Source organism: Haliotis cracherodii, unplaced genomic scaffold, assembly GCF_022045235.1.
Source record: "Haliotis cracherodii isolate W230 unplaced genomic scaffold, xgHalCrac1.p SCAF_2, whole genome shotgun sequence".
NCBI lineage: Eukaryota > Metazoa > Mollusca > Gastropoda > Lepetellida > Haliotidae > Haliotis > Haliotis cracherodii.
In genome coordinates this window covers 21,061,401-21,083,002 of record NW_027266275.1, presented here as the reverse complement: position 1 = coordinate 21,083,002, position 21,602 = coordinate 21,061,401, and the positions used below count along the sequence as shown (strand labels likewise).

The 21,602-nt window shown below is 43.7% G+C and overlaps 1 protein-coding gene across 1 annotated transcript in view; it reads right to left on the bottom strand.

Moving 5' to 3' along the window:
- LOC139467508 (DNA-dependent protein kinase catalytic subunit-like) overlaps positions 1 to 21,602 on the bottom strand; it is a 118,076-nt gene that overhangs the window by 38,357 nt on the left and 58,117 nt on the right. The window contains exons 59-78 of the mRNA XM_071249045.1: positions 19,836 to 19,967; positions 19,480 to 19,713; positions 18,679 to 18,828; positions 17,927 to 18,100; positions 17,279 to 17,368; positions 15,949 to 16,159; positions 14,570 to 14,738; positions 13,782 to 14,015; positions 13,179 to 13,291; positions 12,130 to 12,261; positions 11,705 to 11,884; positions 10,026 to 10,113; positions 9,129 to 9,252; positions 8,437 to 8,575; positions 7,598 to 7,675; positions 7,157 to 7,267; positions 5,629 to 5,757; positions 4,599 to 4,697; positions 3,696 to 3,804; positions 3,260 to 3,371 (exon numbers count right to left, since the gene is read on the bottom strand). Of these exons, the coding sequence (XP_071105146.1) occupies positions 3,260 to 3,371; positions 3,696 to 3,804; positions 4,599 to 4,697; positions 5,629 to 5,757; positions 7,157 to 7,267; positions 7,598 to 7,675; positions 8,437 to 8,575; positions 9,129 to 9,252; positions 10,026 to 10,113; positions 11,705 to 11,884; positions 12,130 to 12,261; positions 13,179 to 13,291; positions 13,782 to 14,015; positions 14,570 to 14,738; positions 15,949 to 16,159; positions 17,279 to 17,368; positions 17,927 to 18,100; positions 18,679 to 18,828; positions 19,480 to 19,713; positions 19,836 to 19,967 (2,808 nt within the window). The remainder of the gene's footprint in view (positions 1 to 3,259; positions 3,372 to 3,695; positions 3,805 to 4,598; positions 4,698 to 5,628; positions 5,758 to 7,156; positions 7,268 to 7,597; positions 7,676 to 8,436; positions 8,576 to 9,128; positions 9,253 to 10,025; positions 10,114 to 11,704; positions 11,885 to 12,129; positions 12,262 to 13,178; positions 13,292 to 13,781; positions 14,016 to 14,569; positions 14,739 to 15,948; positions 16,160 to 17,278; positions 17,369 to 17,926; positions 18,101 to 18,678; positions 18,829 to 19,479; positions 19,714 to 19,835; positions 19,968 to 21,602) is intronic.

The following is a 21,602-nucleotide window of genomic DNA, read 5'->3' as shown; positions in this document are numbered from 1 at the left end:
TCCTTCAGGTCGATCGAAGCGAGCCAGTCGGCCGGCATGATCAGTGCTTTCAGGTCCGCCAAGCTCAACATTCTGTACTTGGGCGGCTTGCGCAGGTAGAACTCGTTGAACGATTTCAAGTTGTGAATCATTCTGAGTTCGGCACTGTCCTTCTTGGGAACTAGAAATATCCTGGAGTAAAACCCCAGTGTTATTTCTGGTAGAGCTAACTCCCGAACTGCCCTCTTCTCCACCAACCTGCCGATGGCATCGGCGAGGAAGGGAAGATCGGTTTCCGAATAGAAACCTGCCGACGGGGCAACGGTGAGCGGCTGATTCGCTTTGAGATCGAGCCGATAGCCGTACTGAATCGTGTTGTCCACCCACGGGTCGTCGAACACTTGTTCCCAATTCTCCCAGTAAGTCTGGAGTCTGGCTCCCACTGGGGAAGGAAAGGGGGGCCTGACAGGCTGCGGCAGGCGCAACTGTCCAAGGCCAAGTGACTCGGGCTCGCCTACGGGCCAACCGAAGTTGGCGCTGTCGGCATACGAACCCCTCCAATGAGAGTCACCTGGAGGGGCCCTTGCCGTCCTTAGACGACTTGGGCTTCCCCCAGTTCCCCTTCTTCCCGCGAAAGGGCTGCTGAGAACCCTTACCGGAGCCCTCAGAGCGGGGCTTCTTCCCAGAGGAAGAACCCGACCCCTTAGGCCTGCCGGACGCAGCATCCTGGGGCGCGCTCCGCTTCGGAGCGGCACCCAGACGCCTATGCAAGGACCCCACAAGATCCGAGAGGGGTGTGTGCCGAGAGGCCTCGGCAGAACCCCAGGGATCTTGTTATTAAACAGGGTCCGAGCAGACCAAGGCTGCTAAAGGAGCACCTCCTGATTGGCAGCGTCCAACCCTGAAGCAACCAGATACGACTGGCGCCGAAGAAAATGGCACGTGCCGGAATAAAGGCCGAAGCCCCAGAAACGTACTCCAGGGAAGCATTTAAACCGAGCAAGCAGTTGTAAATGCGCTGGTCTCGGTCCGTAGGAGAACCTTCGACCAGACTGGCCGCTGCAGCCAGGTATGTGTCTCCGTGAGACATTGCCAGCATGGAGTGTCGAGCGAGGGTGTCCAGCTGTTGCAAGGTACCTTGTGGTACCGTGGCAACCGGTGGGGCACGGACTCCCAAACGCTCCACATGGGCTTCCGCGGAAGGACCAGCCTCGGGAAAGGCAAGGTCATGTACCGGGAAAGACCCTTTTCTCCACGACGGTGGAGGTAACGGGAGACCCCGACCGGAGGCAGCCGCGAAGGCCTTCTCCAAAGAAGGCTTAATCCCGCACAGCAAGGTTGATGCCGGGAAAGCCTTGTCGGACGTCTCGTCGTACACCTCGCAGGAACCCACGGAACCATGGATTCCCCGCGGTATCGGCAGGGGCTTTGGCATGTCCTCGAAGAGGTCATAAACCATGGCCACGCGGTCCTTAACCGATAGCGGAAGCAACGGTTCGGGAGAAGGACCGGTAACCACGGCAGCCGCCGCCGTACCGGTGGACCCCGCGTCCGAACCCGCGGCCACCGAAGAGGCCAGGGACGGAACAGCCAGCGGCCTATCTTGCGATAAGGCCGCCAGCTTGGAGTCCACAAGTTTCGACCACAATGCGGCGACGGAATCCCTAGACAGCCCGAGGGCCGCAAAGGGATCCGCCGCAGCCGAGGGGGTGGTACCCGCACGGGGACCCCGACCGGACGAACCGGCCACCACAGGGGTGGAGACGGACTGGACCTACAGTCGGTAACGCTCAAACTCCGCAGGCCCCAGACCTTCGCACAGGGTGCACCGGGTGTTCCCGCAAGGAACCCTGCACCGCGGGCAACGATCGTGAGGATCCCGGGACGACAAAAATTTTCTGCACACCGGGCAACTCCGAGGAGCAGAGGTAGAGGGGGTGGAGACTGGGGACAATTCCATGTCAGATATTGTTTGTATTCTATAAACAAAGAACAAAACATGTTAAAACGAACGCACCACAATGATTCACAAACGAGCATTTTCACAAGAAAATAAACGAGCAATGTGAACATATAACTTTTTTATAAAGAAATAAGTGATGTTAACACCCAAAACATACAAGAACAGGGGAAACGTAAAACACAACGTGCATACGCGAACCCCGCAAGGATATAGAAAAAAGGGCGGGAAAATTTTTCCGTTTGGCGGGAAAATTATAACCAAGCGTAGCTACCGCAACGCCCCATAAAAGCACAGTTTATTAGAGAATAAACTATAATGAATATCACCAAATATTCAATGAACGCTTCAGCAGGAGGGAAACATGTCTTGCTTAGCAGACGAAGGAGACAAGAGTGAAGGGTGTCACATGGCAGCTAGGTGGCTACGCACGTGCTGCATGAGGTAATTGAGATCTCTGTGGTAGATTTTGCTATAGCAGCAGTTGTGGGAGACAACAGCCTCGGTATAACAGTGGTAACGTATTACTTAATGTAATAATTCAGCATCACATTTCTGTAAACATTTTCATGCGAATTCAATTAATAATACTGATCTTTTAATTTTGTCTTAAAATGACCCAGAAGATGATTTGTGAAATTAAATTCGATTTTGTAATATAAAATCAGTGTACTGTGATATTCACGCCTCATATCATGTCATGAACAAGTCAGTAGCAAATTAACAAGTTTCACAACATACAAAAAGAACAGCACTGTTGCTCACCTGGATGCATAGTCAACAGTTTAATCTGTCAACAAAGTCAGACACTGTCAGCATTGCTATTCAAATATTTTCTGAGAACTGAAACTAACCCTAAAATCTAATGATTTGAATAAAATAGGACATCATCATCAGGACCAACATGACCGAGTTCAGCTTCCTCAGTTAACAGAGCCAATATGCTTTGGAGAGAATATACAAGCATAGTCAAAATCTAAAAATATCGAGAAAAAGAAGAAGAACCCTCTTAAAACAACATACACACCAAATTATTTTCCATTTTGAAAACAACGGCCATAAAAAGGTTTTCCAATATGGCTGCCATGGTGGACATATTGAAAATCTGATTTCAAACTCTTGAACAAATCAGGGTGTCAACATTGGTGGGAAGAAGCATGTGAAGTCTTAGCTTCATTGGTCAAGTGGTTTCTGAGAAGATGATGTTTAAGATGGATGACAGACAACAGAAGACAGACAAACAGGTCACGACATAAGCTTAAAACATGAGAGAGACACCATTATTGTATCAAACACACTAACACACATTTCTGTGATTACCTGTTAGTGACGATATCATCCCAGGTGTCCGTGGTGTCAAGTAGGAGATGAGGGGAACGTCTCTCCCACTGCTGGGCCAGGCGCCGGGCGGGACCAGTCGATGAGAAGTTGCCTGGAAAGAATACGGCATTCCCAAAGTATGTCAAGAGCAAAAATACAGATAACAGTAATCATATGCAGAGTGACAATGAAAAAGAAAAACCCTTGCCTCTAACTACTTTAAAAAGAAAATTATGTGCACTTCCAGTTTAAAGACATCAGTTACTGCAAGGGAATGAGATGTATAATGCGACATTAAAACAAAAATTCCTATGCCAATGTCTACCTCAATGAGGAAGTTACATGCACTTCAGGCTGTGGACAACACGTCTGATGAAGCACATGGACCACATGGAGCTGGTTTATTATCAGTGAGGGAACAGCCACAGATACTTACTCTCCGTGCTGCGGAATGCGAGGAACTCTTGTAACTCCATGAGGGGCTGCAGTCTCTGGAGCTGACACGTCCGACTGGAGGCCATCAGAGTGTCCGTGCTGCTCCAGTCCTGGTGTACATAGAAGCAGGTAGACACAGGTAGATGGAAATATTACAAGTAGATATAGGTAATCACAGGTAGACACAGGTAGATATAGGCAATCACAGGTTGACACAGGTAGATATAGGTAATCACAGGTTGACACAGGTAGATGGAAGTATCAAAGGTAGATTTAGGCAATCACAGGTAGACACAGGGAGATTCGTGAATTTTACATTAAATTATATATCTATATATGCTTATCCTATCTCACACTATGCATTTCTTGCTTTTTCTTTCGACCCTTGGGTAGAAACGTAGAAAGTTTCGAGTTTCTAAAAACATTTCACCCGAACACATCACAGCATCACCATGATCACCATCCAAACAAATGGGTCATGCACTGTAATCCTGTGCACTTCAAACATGAAATAATCACAGGTAGATACAGTGAGTGAGTGAGTGAGTGAGTTGGGTTTAATGCCGCTTTAAACAGTAATCCAGTTATATCATGGCATGTCAGCTTTATGTGGGCGGAAAGCCAGAAGTGATGAAGGTCTCAGACGTTTACCACTTCGGCGAAACCCACGAGCACGGGTATGGTGCTGACAAACCTAGAAACATAATGGGGGCGAACCGGGATTCGAACCCACAATCATAGGTTTCTGGCGTGCCACAGCGGCACAGCGAATCGCGGCGCCTGATACGACTGGGCCACCTGTGCCCCCACAGGCAGATACATGTAGACATAGGTACACAACATTTCATCTTCATTAAAGGGTAAGTGTTTTGTACAAATTGTGGGGTAAGGTGCAAGTGTCTACCTGCAGGAACTTCTGTGACGCCATGGTGGAATAATGTCTGGCTCTGTCGTAATCCTCCTGCCACAGGTACATCAGCGCCAGCTCAAAGCAGTAGCGACTCTGAAAACAACATGTTAAATCCTGGCTATGTTGTCATGTGATAATAGAGGCGACATCAGATTGCTATGTTGCATGTGATAATAAAGGTACATCAGGTTGCTAGTTGCAAGATTTTAAAATCATATTCTGTGACCACATTACAGCTGACAATTCATCTCCTGCATATAAGGAAGCCATCTTCATAACCCATATCAGGTGCGTCATTTCAGGTTTGCAATTGATAAATCAGCTGCAGTTAAAAAATGTCTTTTAGTTCAGTTTTAGTTTAGTTTCAGAAACATTGCAGACTGCCTGATAGTGGGATCAGCTCCAGTGTTCTACAGAGCCTTGTACGACATGTATCTTACTGACACCTTTAGAAATGATAGTGAACTCCTCAGCAACAAGACACACAGACACGGCAGATTGTCAATACTGTTGTAGGTACTGCTCAGCCTCATGGATAGGTTACTAGCCTAGGCGACATATTCACATAATTCTTAATGCGTGACTGCATCATTTTCAATGAAGACCATAACTTAGTGAGCCAAAACTAGAGAGACTGTCCTTTTAATGTTGTTTTAATTGTGCAAGTATTCATATTCCTCAAGCACTGTTAACATCTGCAGTGCTCTACAAAGCTTACACACTCCATAGCCACACGACACGTGAAGATTCCGGGGTAGAATAGGTCTTCAGCAACCCATGCTTGCCGTAAAAGGTGACTATGCTTGTCGTAAAAGGTGACTAAAGAGATCGGGTGGTCAGGCTCGCTGACTTGGTTGATGCATGCCATCGATCCCAATTGCGTGGACCGATGCTCATGATATCAATCACTGGATTGTCTGGTCCAGACTCAATTATTTACAGACCACCGTCATATAGCTGGAATATTGCTGAGTGCGGCGTTAAACAACAAACCAACCAACCAACCAACCATAGCCACACGTACCTCCAAGAGTACTTTCCGCTCCACGTCCTTCATGGCATCATCAACGAATGTGAGCAGAGACTGCTGCTTCTCATCTCCCTGCAGCATCAGCTTCAGCTTGCTACGCAGGAGGTAGGGCAGATAGTGTTCCTGGAACAGATATTACACAAATACATCTTGCTGTGCAGATTCATCCTGGAATGATTCTTTGTTTTTCAGCCTGTAGCACAACACAGGTGTTCATGGGTTTCACCAGTGTTATCAGCACTATATATATGTTCATGGGTTTCACCAGTGTTAACAGCACTATATAGATGTTCATGGGTTTCACCAGTGTTAACAGCACTATATAGATGTTCATGGGTTTCACCAGTGTTAACAGCACTATATAGATGTTCATGGGTTTCACCAGTGTTAACAGCACTATATAGGTGTTCATGGGTTTCACCAGTGTTAACAACACTATATAGATGTTCATGGGTTTCACCAGTGTTAACAGTCCTATATAGGTGTTCATGGGTTTCACCAGTGTTAACATCACTATATAGATGTTCATGGCCTTCATCAGTGTTAACAGCACTATATAGGTGTTCATGGGCCTCACCAGTGTTAACAGCACTATATAGATGTTCATGGGCTTCATCAGTGTTAACAGCACTATATAGATGTTCATGGGTTTCACCAGTGTTAACAGCACTATATAGATGTTCATGGGTTTCACCAGTGTTAACAGCACTACACAGGTGTTCATGGGTTTCACCAGTGTTAACAGCACTATATAGATGTTCATGGCCTTAACCAGTGTTATCAGCACTATATAGATGTTCATGGGCTTAACCAGTGTTAACAGCACTATATAGATGTTCATGGCCTTCATCAGTGTTAACAGCACTATATAGGTGTTCATGGGTTTCACCAGTGTTAACATCACTATATAGATGTTCATGGCCTTCATCAGTGTTAACAGCACAACACAGGTGTTCATGGGTTTCATCAGTGTTAACAGCACTATATAGATGTTCATGGGTTTCACCAGTGTTAACAGCACTATATAGATGTTCATGGGTTTCACCAGTGTTAACAGCACTACATAGATGTTCATGGCCTTCATCAGTGTTAACAGCACAACACAGGTGTTCATGGGTTTCACCAGTGTTAACAGCACAACACAGGTGTTCATGGGTTTCACCAGTGTTAACAGCACTATATAGGTGTTCATGGGTTTCTCCAGTGTTAACAGCACAACACAGGTGTTCATGGGTTTCACCAGTGTTAACAGCACTATATAGATGTTCATGGCCTTCATCAGTGTTAACAGCACAACACAGGTGTTCATGGGTTTCGCCAGTGTTAACAGCACAACACAGGTGTTCATGGGTTTCGCCAGTGTTAATATCCATGACATTTCATTCCTTTGTGATATCGTCCCACAGTTAGTTGACACCCAGCAATATAACTGACATGGCATTTAACTCTCTCAATCACTCCCAACACTTTGGTTCAAGTGTTCAGGGAACTGATATCACCCAACAAATCCAGCATACAGTACCTGAGCAAATGAGTCTTCCCATACATTGTTGAGTGTTCCAGATCCAGTGCTGTCAATGCCGTTGTTGCAGATTTCTTGCAGAGCTTCCCACTGTGTCAAGTGGTCCAAACACTGGAGACAGATTTCACATTAATACAAATCACCCTTTCGAGTCAAAGTTAATTTGGTGTATTCAGGGGCAATTTATTAAGCAGTCACTTGAATGGCTGTGCAAGTTTGTACAGTTTGTTTGATTTTAAACATCGCTCTCAGCAAAATTCCAGCAAAAATGACATCAGCCTGCAGATATAGAAAGTCTGAACCAGACAATCCAGTGATTGATATTATAAGCATCGATCCAAGCAGTCGGTGCAGAACACAGAACCTGACCAACTGATCGCTTACGTCACCTCTAACGACATGCTGGGGACCCAGTTTTACCAAGAGTACAGCATACACTACCTCCATCCTAGCATCATCCCACAGATCCACCTCCGCATCCGTGGGTTCCCCTCCTTCCCAGTCATCACACGACAACGCCTGCAACAACACAATTCAGAAGTCACATCATGCAGTTTGATGCAGTAGAAGCCAATATTATAACTATGTCAATCATTAAGAGATCAGGCCTGTAACACACAAACCAGTGGATGATAACATGAGCATTAGTTCATTACATGCCAAATGTTCAAGTGGTCAGCTGCTTTTAGAAAATACACTCCAAAAACTACCCATACTGCTCTCATTTTGTCCATCTGAACCCTATTCATCCAGTAATCTGATACATGAGTGAGTGTGTTGATGTGTTAAGCTCCACACAGCTTCAAGCAATTATCCAGCCATACATCAGGGCAGGTAATACCTACAACATTCTTCACACATTCTACCAATGGGGGAAATCAAATGCATGTCTTGTTGGTGACAAGCCAACACTTTAACCACTAGGCTACCCCACCACCCCCATCATTGTAATACATGCTTGAAATTAAAGACTGAAACAGTCTGAACAATGGTTTGTCACTTTCAGCCAGGTCACAGTCTTCCAAGATAGTGTCCTAAAGAGTGATCTTAGTGCTACATCTATTCATTGGAAATATATATCAAGCATGTGTGTTGTGATAGTTGCAGTGCTGTTGCAACAGTGTGGCGAAGGTCATAACAATAGAGATGAAGTACCAAACTATTCCATTTACATCAATTTCTATAACCAGCTCAGAGGAAGGTAACATTTCAGTATTCGAGTCTCTATTTGTCCAAGGAACCCCCCTTGTCACAGGTTCTGCATCAGAAGCACCTCCTACCTCCTCGTAGAGTTTCCTGGCTCCCTGGTAGTCCCCTCTAGCCTCGGCCTCCAGAGCCTCGCGGGTGATGGGCTTGGTCTTGATCTTCCCGCTGAAGATCCCCTGAAGAACGTCGTACTCATCCACTGATTTGTACAATCTGTGGGTCCAAGATATCATACAACCTTACCAAATCCAGTGTCTGAGCATTTATATTCATGTTGATGCCCATAGATATTCATCCTTTAAATGAGAACTTGCGTATATTTTGAAAAAGTCTAGCATGATATATAATTCGCAAGCGTGTCCTAAAACACTGAGGACAAGAGCGAGGCACTGCTTGTTTCCTTACTGCTGACCTTAAACTTCAAAGTATTCAATAGCATTCAAGTCCACCAAGGTTATAAACTAGACTGAAAGCTTTACCAAATTTCCAAAATGAAATAAGTCAACAGTACACCAAGCAACTACTGGTAGACACAGGCGTGATGACAAGACCTGCATTGTGACCACAAAAAATATCTGGAATGGTCCAATTTCTGCATGGGTGTGAGTGATGCCATCACAAGTAACAGCTGTCTATATTGCACACATACCCTGACTGCAGAGCCAAACTACCTTCCTAAGCATGTGTTGTGCCTACTTTTCACAAATCCATCCTCTCATCAACACATTGGTTTATCAGTAGTCTCTGCCTATAATATAAGCCTGACCTGGCCATCTCTATCCACAGACTGGTGTCGAGGGAGACTGTCGTGGCCTCCATCTTGCCGCGCTTACTGGGACGGGCTTCCTCCGTGTTGCACTGGATCAGCTGCTCCTCCATCACAGTCAGCCCTGGCAACATCGCCAACATTCACAACATGTTCTCATGCAACAGCATTCCTTGTCCTCCCAGCCACAAAGTTGGCTGTGAGATCATATATGGTTATGTATAGCCCTGGCATAATAGTACTATCAGATGACATTTTCACAATCTGGTTCATATCTTTTCATTATTTACAGTCTAAAAATTACAAATAAATACAATCACTAGATTCACTTTCTTACTTCTGATTTGTACAAAATGCCCCACATTGCATAAAATGTCACTAACTGATTAGATATACGAAACACATTGAAAGAATTATCTGTACAGTAAAGACTTTTGCATTACTCTATATATTTTCTTCCTTATATACCTGGTAATAAATTGACATAAAGACAATTAAAGACCACATTGAAAATTCATATTTGTTCTTTAAAAATATTTCTGGTCTGATAAGTAAACAAAACTGAAATAAAGGAAAAGTGTTGATTTCATAAAGGGAAGGGTCCTTACGTAACTCCCTTAATAATCTTCTTTGGAGCTTTTTCATTACTCGCATTTCTCATGTATGTATGTATGTGAGGGAGGGAGGGAGGGAGGTTTTCTGCTGCTTTTAGCAGTATTCCAGCAATATCCCTGCAGGGCTTCACCCATTTCTACCATTTGTGGAATCAAACCCAGGTCTTCAACATGACGAGCGAACGTTTTAACCACGACCCTACCCCACAGCCATAATTATCTTAGTGCAAAGATGTCTGTGTGGAATAGGCCTGGTGAGCAGAATGCTGTCTCCAGTTCTTACCTAGGGGCTGCAGGTTGCTGATGACAGCACACACTCCGAGGTTGGCCGGCTCCACCTTCAGCGTGGTCCTCAGGTCGTACAGGATGTCCTGCAGCAGAGAAACATCATCACTTACCGGATTCCATGTAATCAGCGCCCCGCTCTAATAAGCGCCTACGGCGATATTTGCTGATATATTGGCTGGTGAACAATCCCAATAATCACCCCTTCCGATTGATCAATGTACACAAGATTTATTTATTCGCGTATAATGCACACTCGTGTGTTATATGCACCCTTAATTATGGGCAATTAAATTCTGGGAAAATATATCTGTCGTATATAAACATTTCAAGCTGTCACCATAAACCTCGAAATTCATCATTTCACAGAGCCCCCTATTTCTAATTTTGAGAGCGCCCTGGGTGCTTATAATGTCGAATACGGTACTTCACATATGTAGGTCATATTAACAAAAGATATGCTTTGAAATGGTCCTAACCATTGTAGACATTTATTTATTATCCAACTATCATGTATTGAGATAGAAGATAAAGGGAATTTTTAAGTACTGGGAGGACAGAGAGAAGATGGAGTCTCACCATGATGCAGGAGAGAAATGGAGGGAAGTACTGGCTGGACAGAGAGAAGATGGAGTCTCACCATGATGCAGGAGAGAAATGGAGGGAAGTACTGGCTGGACAGAGAGAAGATGGAGTCTCACCATGATGCAGGAGAGAAATGGAGGGAAGTACTGGCTGGACAGAGAGAAGATGGAGTCTCACCATGATGCAGGAGAGAAATGGAGGGAAGTACTGGCTGGACAGAGAGAAGATGGAGTCTCACCATGATGCAGGAGAGAAATGGAGGGAAATACTGGCTGGACAGAGAAAAGATGGAGTCTCACCATGATGCAGGAGAGAAATGGAGGGAAGTACTGGGAGGACAGAGAGAAGATGGAGTCTCACCATGATGCAGGAGAGAAATGGAGGGAAGTACTGGCTGGACAGAGAGAAGATGGAGTCTCACCATGATGCAGGAGAGAAATGGAGGGAAGTACTGGGAGGACAGAGAGAAGATGGAGTCTCACCATGATGCAGGAGAGAAATGGAGGGAAGTACTGGCTGGACAGAGAGAAGATGGAGTCTCACCATGATGCAGGAGAGAAATGGAGGGAAGTACTGGCTGGACAGAGAGAAGATGGAGTCTCACCATGATGCAGGAGAGAAATGGAGGGAAGTACTGGGAGGACAGAGAGAAGATGGAGTCTCACCATGATGCAGGAGAGAAATGGAGGGAAATACTGGCTGGACAGAGAAAAGATGGAGTCTCACCATGATGCAGGAGAGAAATGGAGGGAAGTACTGGCTGGACAGAGAGAAGATGGAGTCTCACCATGATGCAGGAGAGAAATGGAGGGAAGTACTGGGAGGACAGAGAGAAGATGGAGTCTCACCATGATGCAGGAGAGAAATGGAGGGAAGTACTGGCTGGACAGAGAGAAGATGGAGTCTCACCATGATGCAGGAGAGAAATGGAGGGAAGTACTGGGAGGACAGAGAGAAGATGGAGTCTCACCATGATGCAGGAGAGAAATGGAGGGAAGTACTGGGAGGACAGAGAGAAGATGGAGTCTCACCATGATGCAGGAGAGAAATGGAGGGAAGTACTGGCTGGACAGAGAAAAGATGGAGTCTCACCATGATGCAGGAGAGAAATGGAGGGAAGTACTGGCTGGACAGAGAAAAGATGGAGTCGAGACTTTTGTTGATTTGGTCATTCATTTCCTCAATCTCTCGTTCTGTCTTCATGGTGTCCATCTTGGCAAATATAGCTTTGAAGAGTGAAGAGAATAGTAACTTGGCCACTGTACTGTCTCGCTGAAAAGGTAACAAATATAATCAAAACATGCACGAAAACAACATGAATTACAAACTGCTATATCCAAACACAGCTACATCAGTAAACTCAAATTAAAAAAGGGCTTAACCTATTTCAGCTTAATGATGCACAATGGCACTACTGAGCCAATGGTAGCATATATGAACCTATTTTTGACTGTTTGAATTCTTTTTCATTAATGTTGTAATGTAAATAGTTGCATGTTCTCAGTTGAAAGACTTACATGGGCAACTGCCTGTAGTGGTGCTATGATATAGGAGTACTTGATCTGGATGTCCGGCAGGTCCCCAATACGATACTTGCGGTACATCGTCACTTGGTTCTCACGCCGCTTCTGCTGCTCGAGGCGGGCCGTCTAGAAAGACAGTTCACAATGGCTGACCACGAGATAGAATCTAAACCACCAACTAGAGAATACAAATTCTTTTTGGAGTTTCCTTGAGTAAGTAATCAAGGCTGACCACGTGTCCAGCTTTCGGTACCTATAAGAGTAAGTGACAATTCGTGTCTGTTATCGCCCTACGTCTACACCTTATGTCAACCAAATGAACCTAAAATGAAGCCTTGTGAAGGTCATGGGGTCATGATGCCTGTTTTCCCAAAGCTACAAAAATGTAATTAAATATTTATTGCTCAAGCCCCTCTTTCTGGACCTCCATGGCCAACAGATTATTTTTATTTGAAGTTTGATAAAAATACATATACAGGTCAACGGTAGAAAATAACCAGTCAAAACAGATTCCATTGGGTGTCAAAGGCAGAATATTAGTGAAAATTATATGAATAGTAACTTGGCCACTGGATCGCTGTAAATCAATGACACCAGGTGTTACGAAAAGGATAAACATGTCCTGCCCTACCGGTAACACATGCCACCCACACAATTTGCATAAAAATGTCAGTATTTGTTGCATGAGATCACACAGCAGTACTCCTACCATACAATGGCAGCCTGTCAAAAAAACATACAAATCAAGTGATGGACTATGAAATCCAGTGACATGATAGCCCATATACTAACAAACACTTCCCTTGACACCCGATATCACTACACAGATTCAGACAACTTTCTCCCAGGCAGATAAGGGACCAACCATTTGATATTCTGGGTCAGGAGCCCAGGATTTTTGTATTTGACAGAAGATCTTTTTCAGTCAGCTATGAAAACATATAATTGTTTTTTTATTTTTATATATTTCTTTTCATCAACATGATTGCCACCATACACAGCAGAATATCAAATGGTGGGACCCTAGTGTGTGAGTGGCAAACCTCTCTCATTTTGTTCATCCTTGATGCTTTCTTCACAAAATACAGCCTGGATGCTTCCTGGTCTTTCAGGAATCGACGCTTCAGTCTCAGAATGTCACTCTGCTGACTAGACCCTACATACAGAAAAATATTCATCTTATTCCTTTGTGAGCTATAACATTACAGCCATAAAATGGCAGCCTTTAGTATCAAGTGATAAATGTGGTCATTGTTTGTTTGTTGTTTAATGACAATCAGCAATATTCCAGCAGTACAATGGCAACCTGCAAATAATCAAGTCTGGACAAGATAATCAATTGACTGACATCATGGGCATCAATATACACTATCAACCAAGTCACGGAATCTGGACACCCGATCCATTTGGTCACCTCTTACGACCAGCATAGGTTGGTGGGGATCTATTCTAACCTGGAAAACCCACAGGGTTGTTTGTTAGTAGCCTGAGCAACAATCAACTTTTTGACACAATTGGCACATGGGTGAGTCACAACTAACAGGTCGTTTTCCCTGATTGTCACCTACTGTTCATTTTCAGCAGCCACTGCATGCAACCTCTTATTCTGTCAAACAGTATCTCTAGACCAAAAAACCTTGTCAAACCTGGACTTTCTTTCTTTACATCTGCCCCTGCTGTTGCTTGAGAAGGACCTGGTCTCTGGCCAAACCCTGGCCCTGGGCCCTTGGGTCGTGGCCTTCGTGACTTTGTCCGACTGTCGCCCCCACCCACAGAGAAGAGGAGAGAACTCTGAGTCTGGGTCTCTCCCCCCAGGGTGAAGGCATCAGAGAAGGAGTCCAGGCTGCTCTGGGTCAGCCAGTTAAAGGGGGCCCGAGACCCTGCAACATTGATAAGTAATAAGACTGACAAATTATATTCTCACGGTTTATGAATGCCTACGAGCTAAATCAGTGATAGTGATCATAATTGTACCTAACATAGTTGGAGTGAGTGAGTTAGGTTTAATACTGCTTTGGACTGTTTTTCAGCCACAGCGTGTCAGTTTAATGTGGGAGGAAAATCTGATGTGATGCAGGTCTTAAATGTTTACCACTTTGGTGAGTAGGGTGCTGATAATCAGGGCAAACAGGGAACATAATAGGATTTCTTGCTGTTTAATGTTGCAGTATGCCATATAACAGCTTTTTCACAGTGTAAATAATTGAGTCCAGACGAAGCAAACCTGTGACTAAATGCGAGACAAGTCTTGTCTTCCTAATACATGCTGGTCGACTCTTACAAGCATAGGTTATTGGCGTCAAATTCTATCTGTGAATCCCAATTGATTTTATCACAATGTATGACTTCAAATCACCTTGCAATAATAATTACTTCTAATAATGTCATCATCAAAACATCTAAACTCATTCGACGTCAGTTGTGCTGAACCAACCTGCTTCCTGTGTTTGAGTGAACTGAGCTGCATCCACAGTTGCTCGGACCCCTCCGTCCAAACTATCCTCCATCATAGTGGCATCCATTGTCTGTGTAGCCTGGGTGCTGGCGAACAGCGGCGTCATGACAGCATGGCGCTGTCTCCAGGAGGAGTGGATGGAGTAGTCCTGAGAGATGAAACAGCCATTAATCTGCGTGTTATGGCAGCCAAATGTTCAAATCATAATCCTTAGTTTAAGTCTTATCAGCCATCCAAATCATTGTTGGCTCGTGATCTTGTCAGGGGACAGCAGTTGTGAAGGTCCGTCAGACCATTTGTGTATAAACCTATTAGTAATTTGTACCCTGTAGGATGAAATGGCAATGTGGTTGTTAACCTTCTAGCACCTAACAGGCAGCTTGGATTGTTTACTCCCCAGGGAGCTGAGAATGATTCTTGAATGCACATTGATCAAGTGACCGGGGTAAGAATAGCGCTTTGAGCATGCCCCTGAGTGGTGTGGAAATATGCGCATTATTATTATAATTGTTTCCTACACTTCTTCAATACAGAGTGAGCAAAGAATAGTTGTTTCAAGCTACATGGAAGAAGCCTGGACCAGACAATCCCATGATTGACATCATGGGCTTCCATCCATGCAATTTGGTTATGATGCTGGTACACTATCAACCAAGTCACCGAGCCTGACAACCCGATCCATTTAGTCGCCTCTTGCGACACGCATAGGTTGCTGGGGACCTGTATTCTTACCTAGGATCACCATGGGTTTCCTACAGATTGAGGTGGGATTGAGAACATTGCAGTCATGCTCCAGGCATCTCCCCGAGGCAAGAGAGTTAACTGACTATAAAAGTCCAGTTACCACCCTTGCCAAACTAGGCTGGATTTCCTGGGCTCTATCGCAGCGACACCAGTGGCTATTATGAGTTATGGCCCTTCTATGGCTCTCCTTTGGATCAATCAGATACGACCTCTTGTTTCACTTGCATTTGCTTCAAACAAAACGGCGGCGCCCAGTCAAGACGATCTGCTCGATAATCAAGATCTATATTGTGATAAAATGGGTCTTACACCGCAAATTGCATGAGCACCTTCATTAAGAACATGAAAAGATTTGGAAAATATCTATTCACAATGAGTTGGCAGTGCACATGCCTTATTAATCCTGCAATCAACTGAAATCTGCACGATGGTTTACGAACTAGATTTCGATTTCGTTGCGCGATTTTGATTGGACTATGCATAGACTCATTAGTCCAGCCAAAATGTAACTCCATAATACCAGCCTAGTTCAGCAAGGGTGGAAACTAAACTTTTATGGTCAGTTAACTCTCTTGCTTTGGGAAGATGTGCTACAGGACACATACTGACCCTACCTGAAACTTGCACTCTGACAGAGCATGTTCAAATATCTCCCTCTGGTAGTCAGGGCTCTTGGAGGTCATCTCCAGCAGGAGGTTGGTGGCGTAGCTGAGATACTGCTGCTCTGTGCTGGGGGAGTACATGGCCTCCAACATGGCCACCATACGGTCCAGGGTTCCTGTGGGGAGACGGGTCTCACTGCTCCAGAAGTTCTGCACCAGCAATCTGGAAAATGGAATAATTAGATTATTTAAACAGATTTTCTACAAAAGGATGAAATACAAAACTAGATCAAGGCCCTGAAGCTCACCTGAATAATAATGAAATAATAAAGACATGCATTAACCAAGTCAGCGTGCCTGACCACCTGATCCTGTCTGTTGCCTCTTACGAAAAGCATAGTCGGCTTTTAGAGCAAGCATTGATTGCTGAAGACCTATTCTAACCCAGATCTTCACGGGTTGATGAAATAATAGTGGTGTTACCAAATTGTCAAAATTGTGTTGTCTTTATGTGTAAAATATATGCGGTCATGATATATGTAGTATAGCCTGAGAACCAAGAATATTATTTTGGAGGAGCAGCTTTCAGTTTAATTTTAATTTTGTACTTAGGATTTTAATGTTTGAGACCATGTACTTTCCTAAACTGCAATATGATATATAAACAAGAGTGAATGTGTGAGTGAGAAGTATGTTATTTTCTGTAAAAACAACAACAAAGTAAGATTTACTGATAAGTTGTGCTTTATGTCATGGGCTTTCTGCTACCCTGGGCGGAAGCCCATTTATGTAACAGGTGCGTCTTTCTAAAAACAATAAAAGAAAAAAAAAGGAAAAAAAAAAGAATATTATTTTGGGATGAAAGAGACTGTACTGGAGAAGAACCTCAATCAACTTTTTACTTCAGGGACACACAGTAAGAACCACGTCAATGCAAATCATGTCCACTAAAAATATGAATGATGAATGAGGACATCTTTTATTACAGGGTCCAAAGTTATATTACTGAGATGCAGTAAGATGCAGTAAAGGGGCCAACAAATTGATATTCTGGGGGCTAGGGGGAGGGCCTGGTGTTTTAGTAATTTTTAATTATCTTTGCATGAACAGACTGTCCTAAATAATTTGTCCTCAGGGTTGACAAAATGAAAACATTTGTTTACTGGACATGCTGATGTTCTTGAAATAATGTGTTGTGGGTGAAAAAAACACACTTTTCAGAGAATGTATTGTATATCTTAAAGTGCGGACTGAAATAAATTTCTATCTCAAACAAAAATCCCCCAGTATCCTGAATATCAATTTGTCAGGGCCTGATATATCTGCCTGCTGTAAGACCGACCTGCAGTGGAGGTCCTCATCTCCCAGTCCCAGGAGCAGAGTCTCCTTCGTCTGCTGCATGATCTGGTGACCTTCCTCCGACTCATCGTCCCTGGTAACAGGAAGCAACACAAGAATCTTCAGATTCCAGACTTGCAATCTAACTTTTGGCTAATCTCTCAAAAGAAAGGTCAGAATATGTGATTGTAAACATTTTCCTTTGTTCATCTAGACATACAATTATCCTCAGTCTTCAAGAATAGCTCTCATGTAAATCAAGAGTACGAAGACACCAACCTATCATCTCCCATCTCAAACAAGACATCCACATTCACTAAACCACCACTAATCATCTACCATCAACACAAAGACGCTCACTGATCATACACAGCTATTTTCTATACCTAAACACACTCCCTCAATGAAAGTCTTCTCGGTGGGATGTAATGTACAAGGGCCCTGTTCCAGTAAGGGATCTTAGCGGTACGATGGTTGTTAGTCAATGTTAAAGTATGGGAGTTAGATCGTCTTAGCACTTACGTCGCTTTGACGTACAGGGCCTTGTACCAGAGAAAATGACTAAAATCAACCCCATGCACTGACTTATTCCTGGATTACCATGAACCTTGTTCAGTCAGAGCTTGAGTCATCAACGCTTACAAGGCCGTACCTGTAGTTGTCGTATATCCACATGAGTATCTCGTACATGGTGTTACGGCAGGACGTGCTGGGGTGCTGGCTGATGCTACACACAGCAGACATCAACTTGGACAGTTCCTCAGGCTTCAGCTTGGCTGCGATTGACTTGACAATCTTCAGAGACATCTGTTGGGTGTCCTCATCCCTGGCAACATAACACAGATGACGATTGACACTTGAGCTGAATGCTGGGAGCTTACACTGCAGTGACCTTATGGTCTGCAAATAATGGAGTCAGCCTAGTAAGGAGCTTTGTTGAGTGTGAGCAATGCGAGCAGGACTTTGCTATAGAGTTCTAGGTACACCTACCTGGATGTAAGATGGCCTGTTACTATGGAGTTCTAGGTACATCTACCTCTGTGTAAGATGGAGTGTTACAATGGCAATTTAGGTACACCTACCTGTGTGTAAGATGAACTGTTACTATGGCATTCTAGCTACATCTACCTGTGTGTAAGATGGACTGTTACTATGGAGTTCTAGCTACATCTACCTGTGTGTAAGATGGACTGTTACTATGGCATTCTAGGTACATCTACCTGTGTGTAAGATGGACTGTTATTATGGCATTCTAGCTACATCTACCTGTGTGTAAGATGGAGTGTTACTATGGCATTCTAGCTACATCTACCTGTGTGTAAGATGGACTGTTACTATGGCATTCTAGCTACATCTACCTGTGTGTAAGATGGACTGTTACTATGGCATTCTAGGAACACCTACCTGTGTGTCAGAAATTTGAGAAGGCCTTTACTATGGAGCTCGAGGAAGACATTCTCCACCTGGTCGATCCCACTGTGTATCAACTCCAGGCACTGCGTGCGGAACTCTCCATGTAGACTTGGCAGCATAAACAGCAGTCGGTTCAGGAATCTGAGCAGGCAGAGTATTCATGTTTTACACTACAATACTGAATACAAGGCAACTAAATACAACAAAGTTAGCTGACAAATAAGTTATTACGTTTCAGGACATCAGCTAACTTTGAGTACATCAGCTAACTTTGAGTACATTCTAACTCTGACGACATGCTTACTCTGTGGACACGCTAACTCTGAGGACACGCTAACTCTGAGGATATGCTAACTCTGAAGATAAACTAACTGAAGATCCCCTTACTCTGAGGATAAGCTAACTCTGAAGATACACTTACTCTGAGGATACGCTAACTCTGAAGATACGCTAACTGAAGATACCCTTACTCTGAGGATATGCTAACTCTGAAGATACGCTAACTCTGAAGATACACTAACTGAAGATACATTTAATCTGAGGATACGCTAACTCTCAAAAGTTTCCAGTGACCTGTTTGATTGTCTCACACCAGTGCAAGAGTTGCCTACCTGGTAGCGTGGGCAGTGGGGTAGCCTAGTGGTTGAAGCCTTCACTCATCACTCCGAAGACCTGGGTTTGATTCCCCACATGAGTACAATGTGTGAAGCCCATTTCCTGTGTTCCCTGTCGTGATATTGCAGGAATATTGCTAAAAGCAGCGTAAAACAATATTCTCACTCACTCACTCACCTGGTAGCAATGGCGGGGTAGTGCCTCTGCATGTGGTGGACACACACAATGAAGTTGTCCGGCTTGCTCTGTTGTATGGAGGACATATAGGTAACAACATGGTCATGGAAGGAGCCCTCAGTCTGTCTCTCCTTCTCAGCCAGGTACTTGAAGATCATCCCCACAACCTCTGCCGCAGGGGCGTACGTCGCCTTGTAATGGTTGCCCATGGCATTCACAACTGCACTAAAATATCTGCAAGAAAAATATAATCCAAAATATACCGCTTAAATTGAGTTTACATGTTAGCAAGTGGGAGATGGAGATAGTCACCCATCAAATACTCTTCCAAAAACGACACAAGATGGCAGACTTACTTTTCTCTATCTACAGGAGCCGATGGACCATATGGTGAGAACTGACAGGCAATGATCACTCCAAGCACCTGTATACCAGTCAAGCTGTCCTTGGACTTCGGGTCAGACGTCTTCAGCTGCTTGTATATAACACTGAAATAATGTGTAAATGAGTGATATATTTAGCAATATACCAGCATTATCACACTGGGAGACATAAAAAATGGGTGAGAATCACGGGCCGTCTCCGTGATGAGCGAACACTATAACCATTTGGTTAATCCAACCACTCCAACACTGAAATGTTGGAGGCAAAATAGAACAAATCCTTGGTTGTCCTTGGTCTTAGGGTCGGGCAGACATCTTCAGCTGCTTGCTTGTTACACTGAAATAGTGGTCTTAAAGTACTCACGGAAATGAAAAAAAACTGTTTTTCTTAATTTAAAATCGACACAAAGTGTTACATAGCTGTAAATACGAAATGACAAAACAACTCGAAAAGTACTAGTCTGGATTTGCTAGTTTGATCTCAGTGAACAATACAAAATGTACTTTACAGGAGGTAATTTGTCGGCACTTTCAACATTCAAAAATAAAAGTAAGTCCAAATTGACATAGCAGAAACAGACTATAGGCATTATGCACCTGTTCTCACCTGTCGTAAAGGTGTCATAGGTCACCTTGATCTACTTACACCTGGTTATGCCCTGTTTCACAATAGTCTGTTTTATTCACATTTTTACACACTTTTACGTGTAAAAAGGCATAAAAACATTTGATACGCTGTATTTGTGCCACTGCCCAATTAGTACTAATTTAGTGGTTTGAATATTTACATATTTTGTATATTAACTGCATTTATTTAAGATCTGAGGTCGAAAAAACAGTTTTTTTTCATTTCCGTGAGTACTGTAGGGTCAGACATCTTCAGCTGCTTGTATATAACACTGAAATAGTGGTCTTATGGTCAGACATATTCAGCTGCTTGTATATAACACTGAAATAGTGGTCTTAGGGTCAGACATATTCAGCTGCTTGTATATATATAACACTGAAATAGTGGTCTTATGGTCAGACATCTTCAGCTGCTTGTAAATAACACTGAAATAGTGGTCTTAGGGTCAGACATATTCAGCTGCTTGTATATAACACTGAAATAGTGGTCTTATGGTCAGACATCTTCAGCTGCTTGTATTTAACACTGAAATAGTGGTCTTAGGGTCAGACATCTTCAGCTGCTTGTAAATAACACTGAAATAGTGGTCTTATGGTCAGACATCTTCAGCTGCTTGTAAATAACACTGAAATAGTGGTCTTACGGTCATACATCTTCAGCTGCATGTATATAACACAGAAATAGTGGTCTTAGGGTCAGACATCTTCAGCTGCTTGTTTATAACACTGAAATAGTGGTCTTAGGGTCAGACATCTTCAGCTGCTTGTATATAACACTGAAATAGTGGTTCTGGTTTAATGCTGCTTTGAACAGTGATGGTGATACATCTTGACGAGTCAGCAGAATATTGGGGAAAAGCCCAAACTAACGAATATGAAGCTGGAAAATCAGGGATCATCTTCAATACTGCAACAAGAGAAGCCAAACAAAACAAACATATCCCAACCGTGCCGACTTTGGATTTTTGGTCAGACATCTTCATTTGCTTGTATGTAACACTGAAACAAGTGGAGAGTTTTTCCTCAAATTTCACTCATAAACCTACTGAGTCATATTTTACTCATGAAACCTGTTGAAACAGAAATGAACTTCATGAAGTTTGATGATGCAGT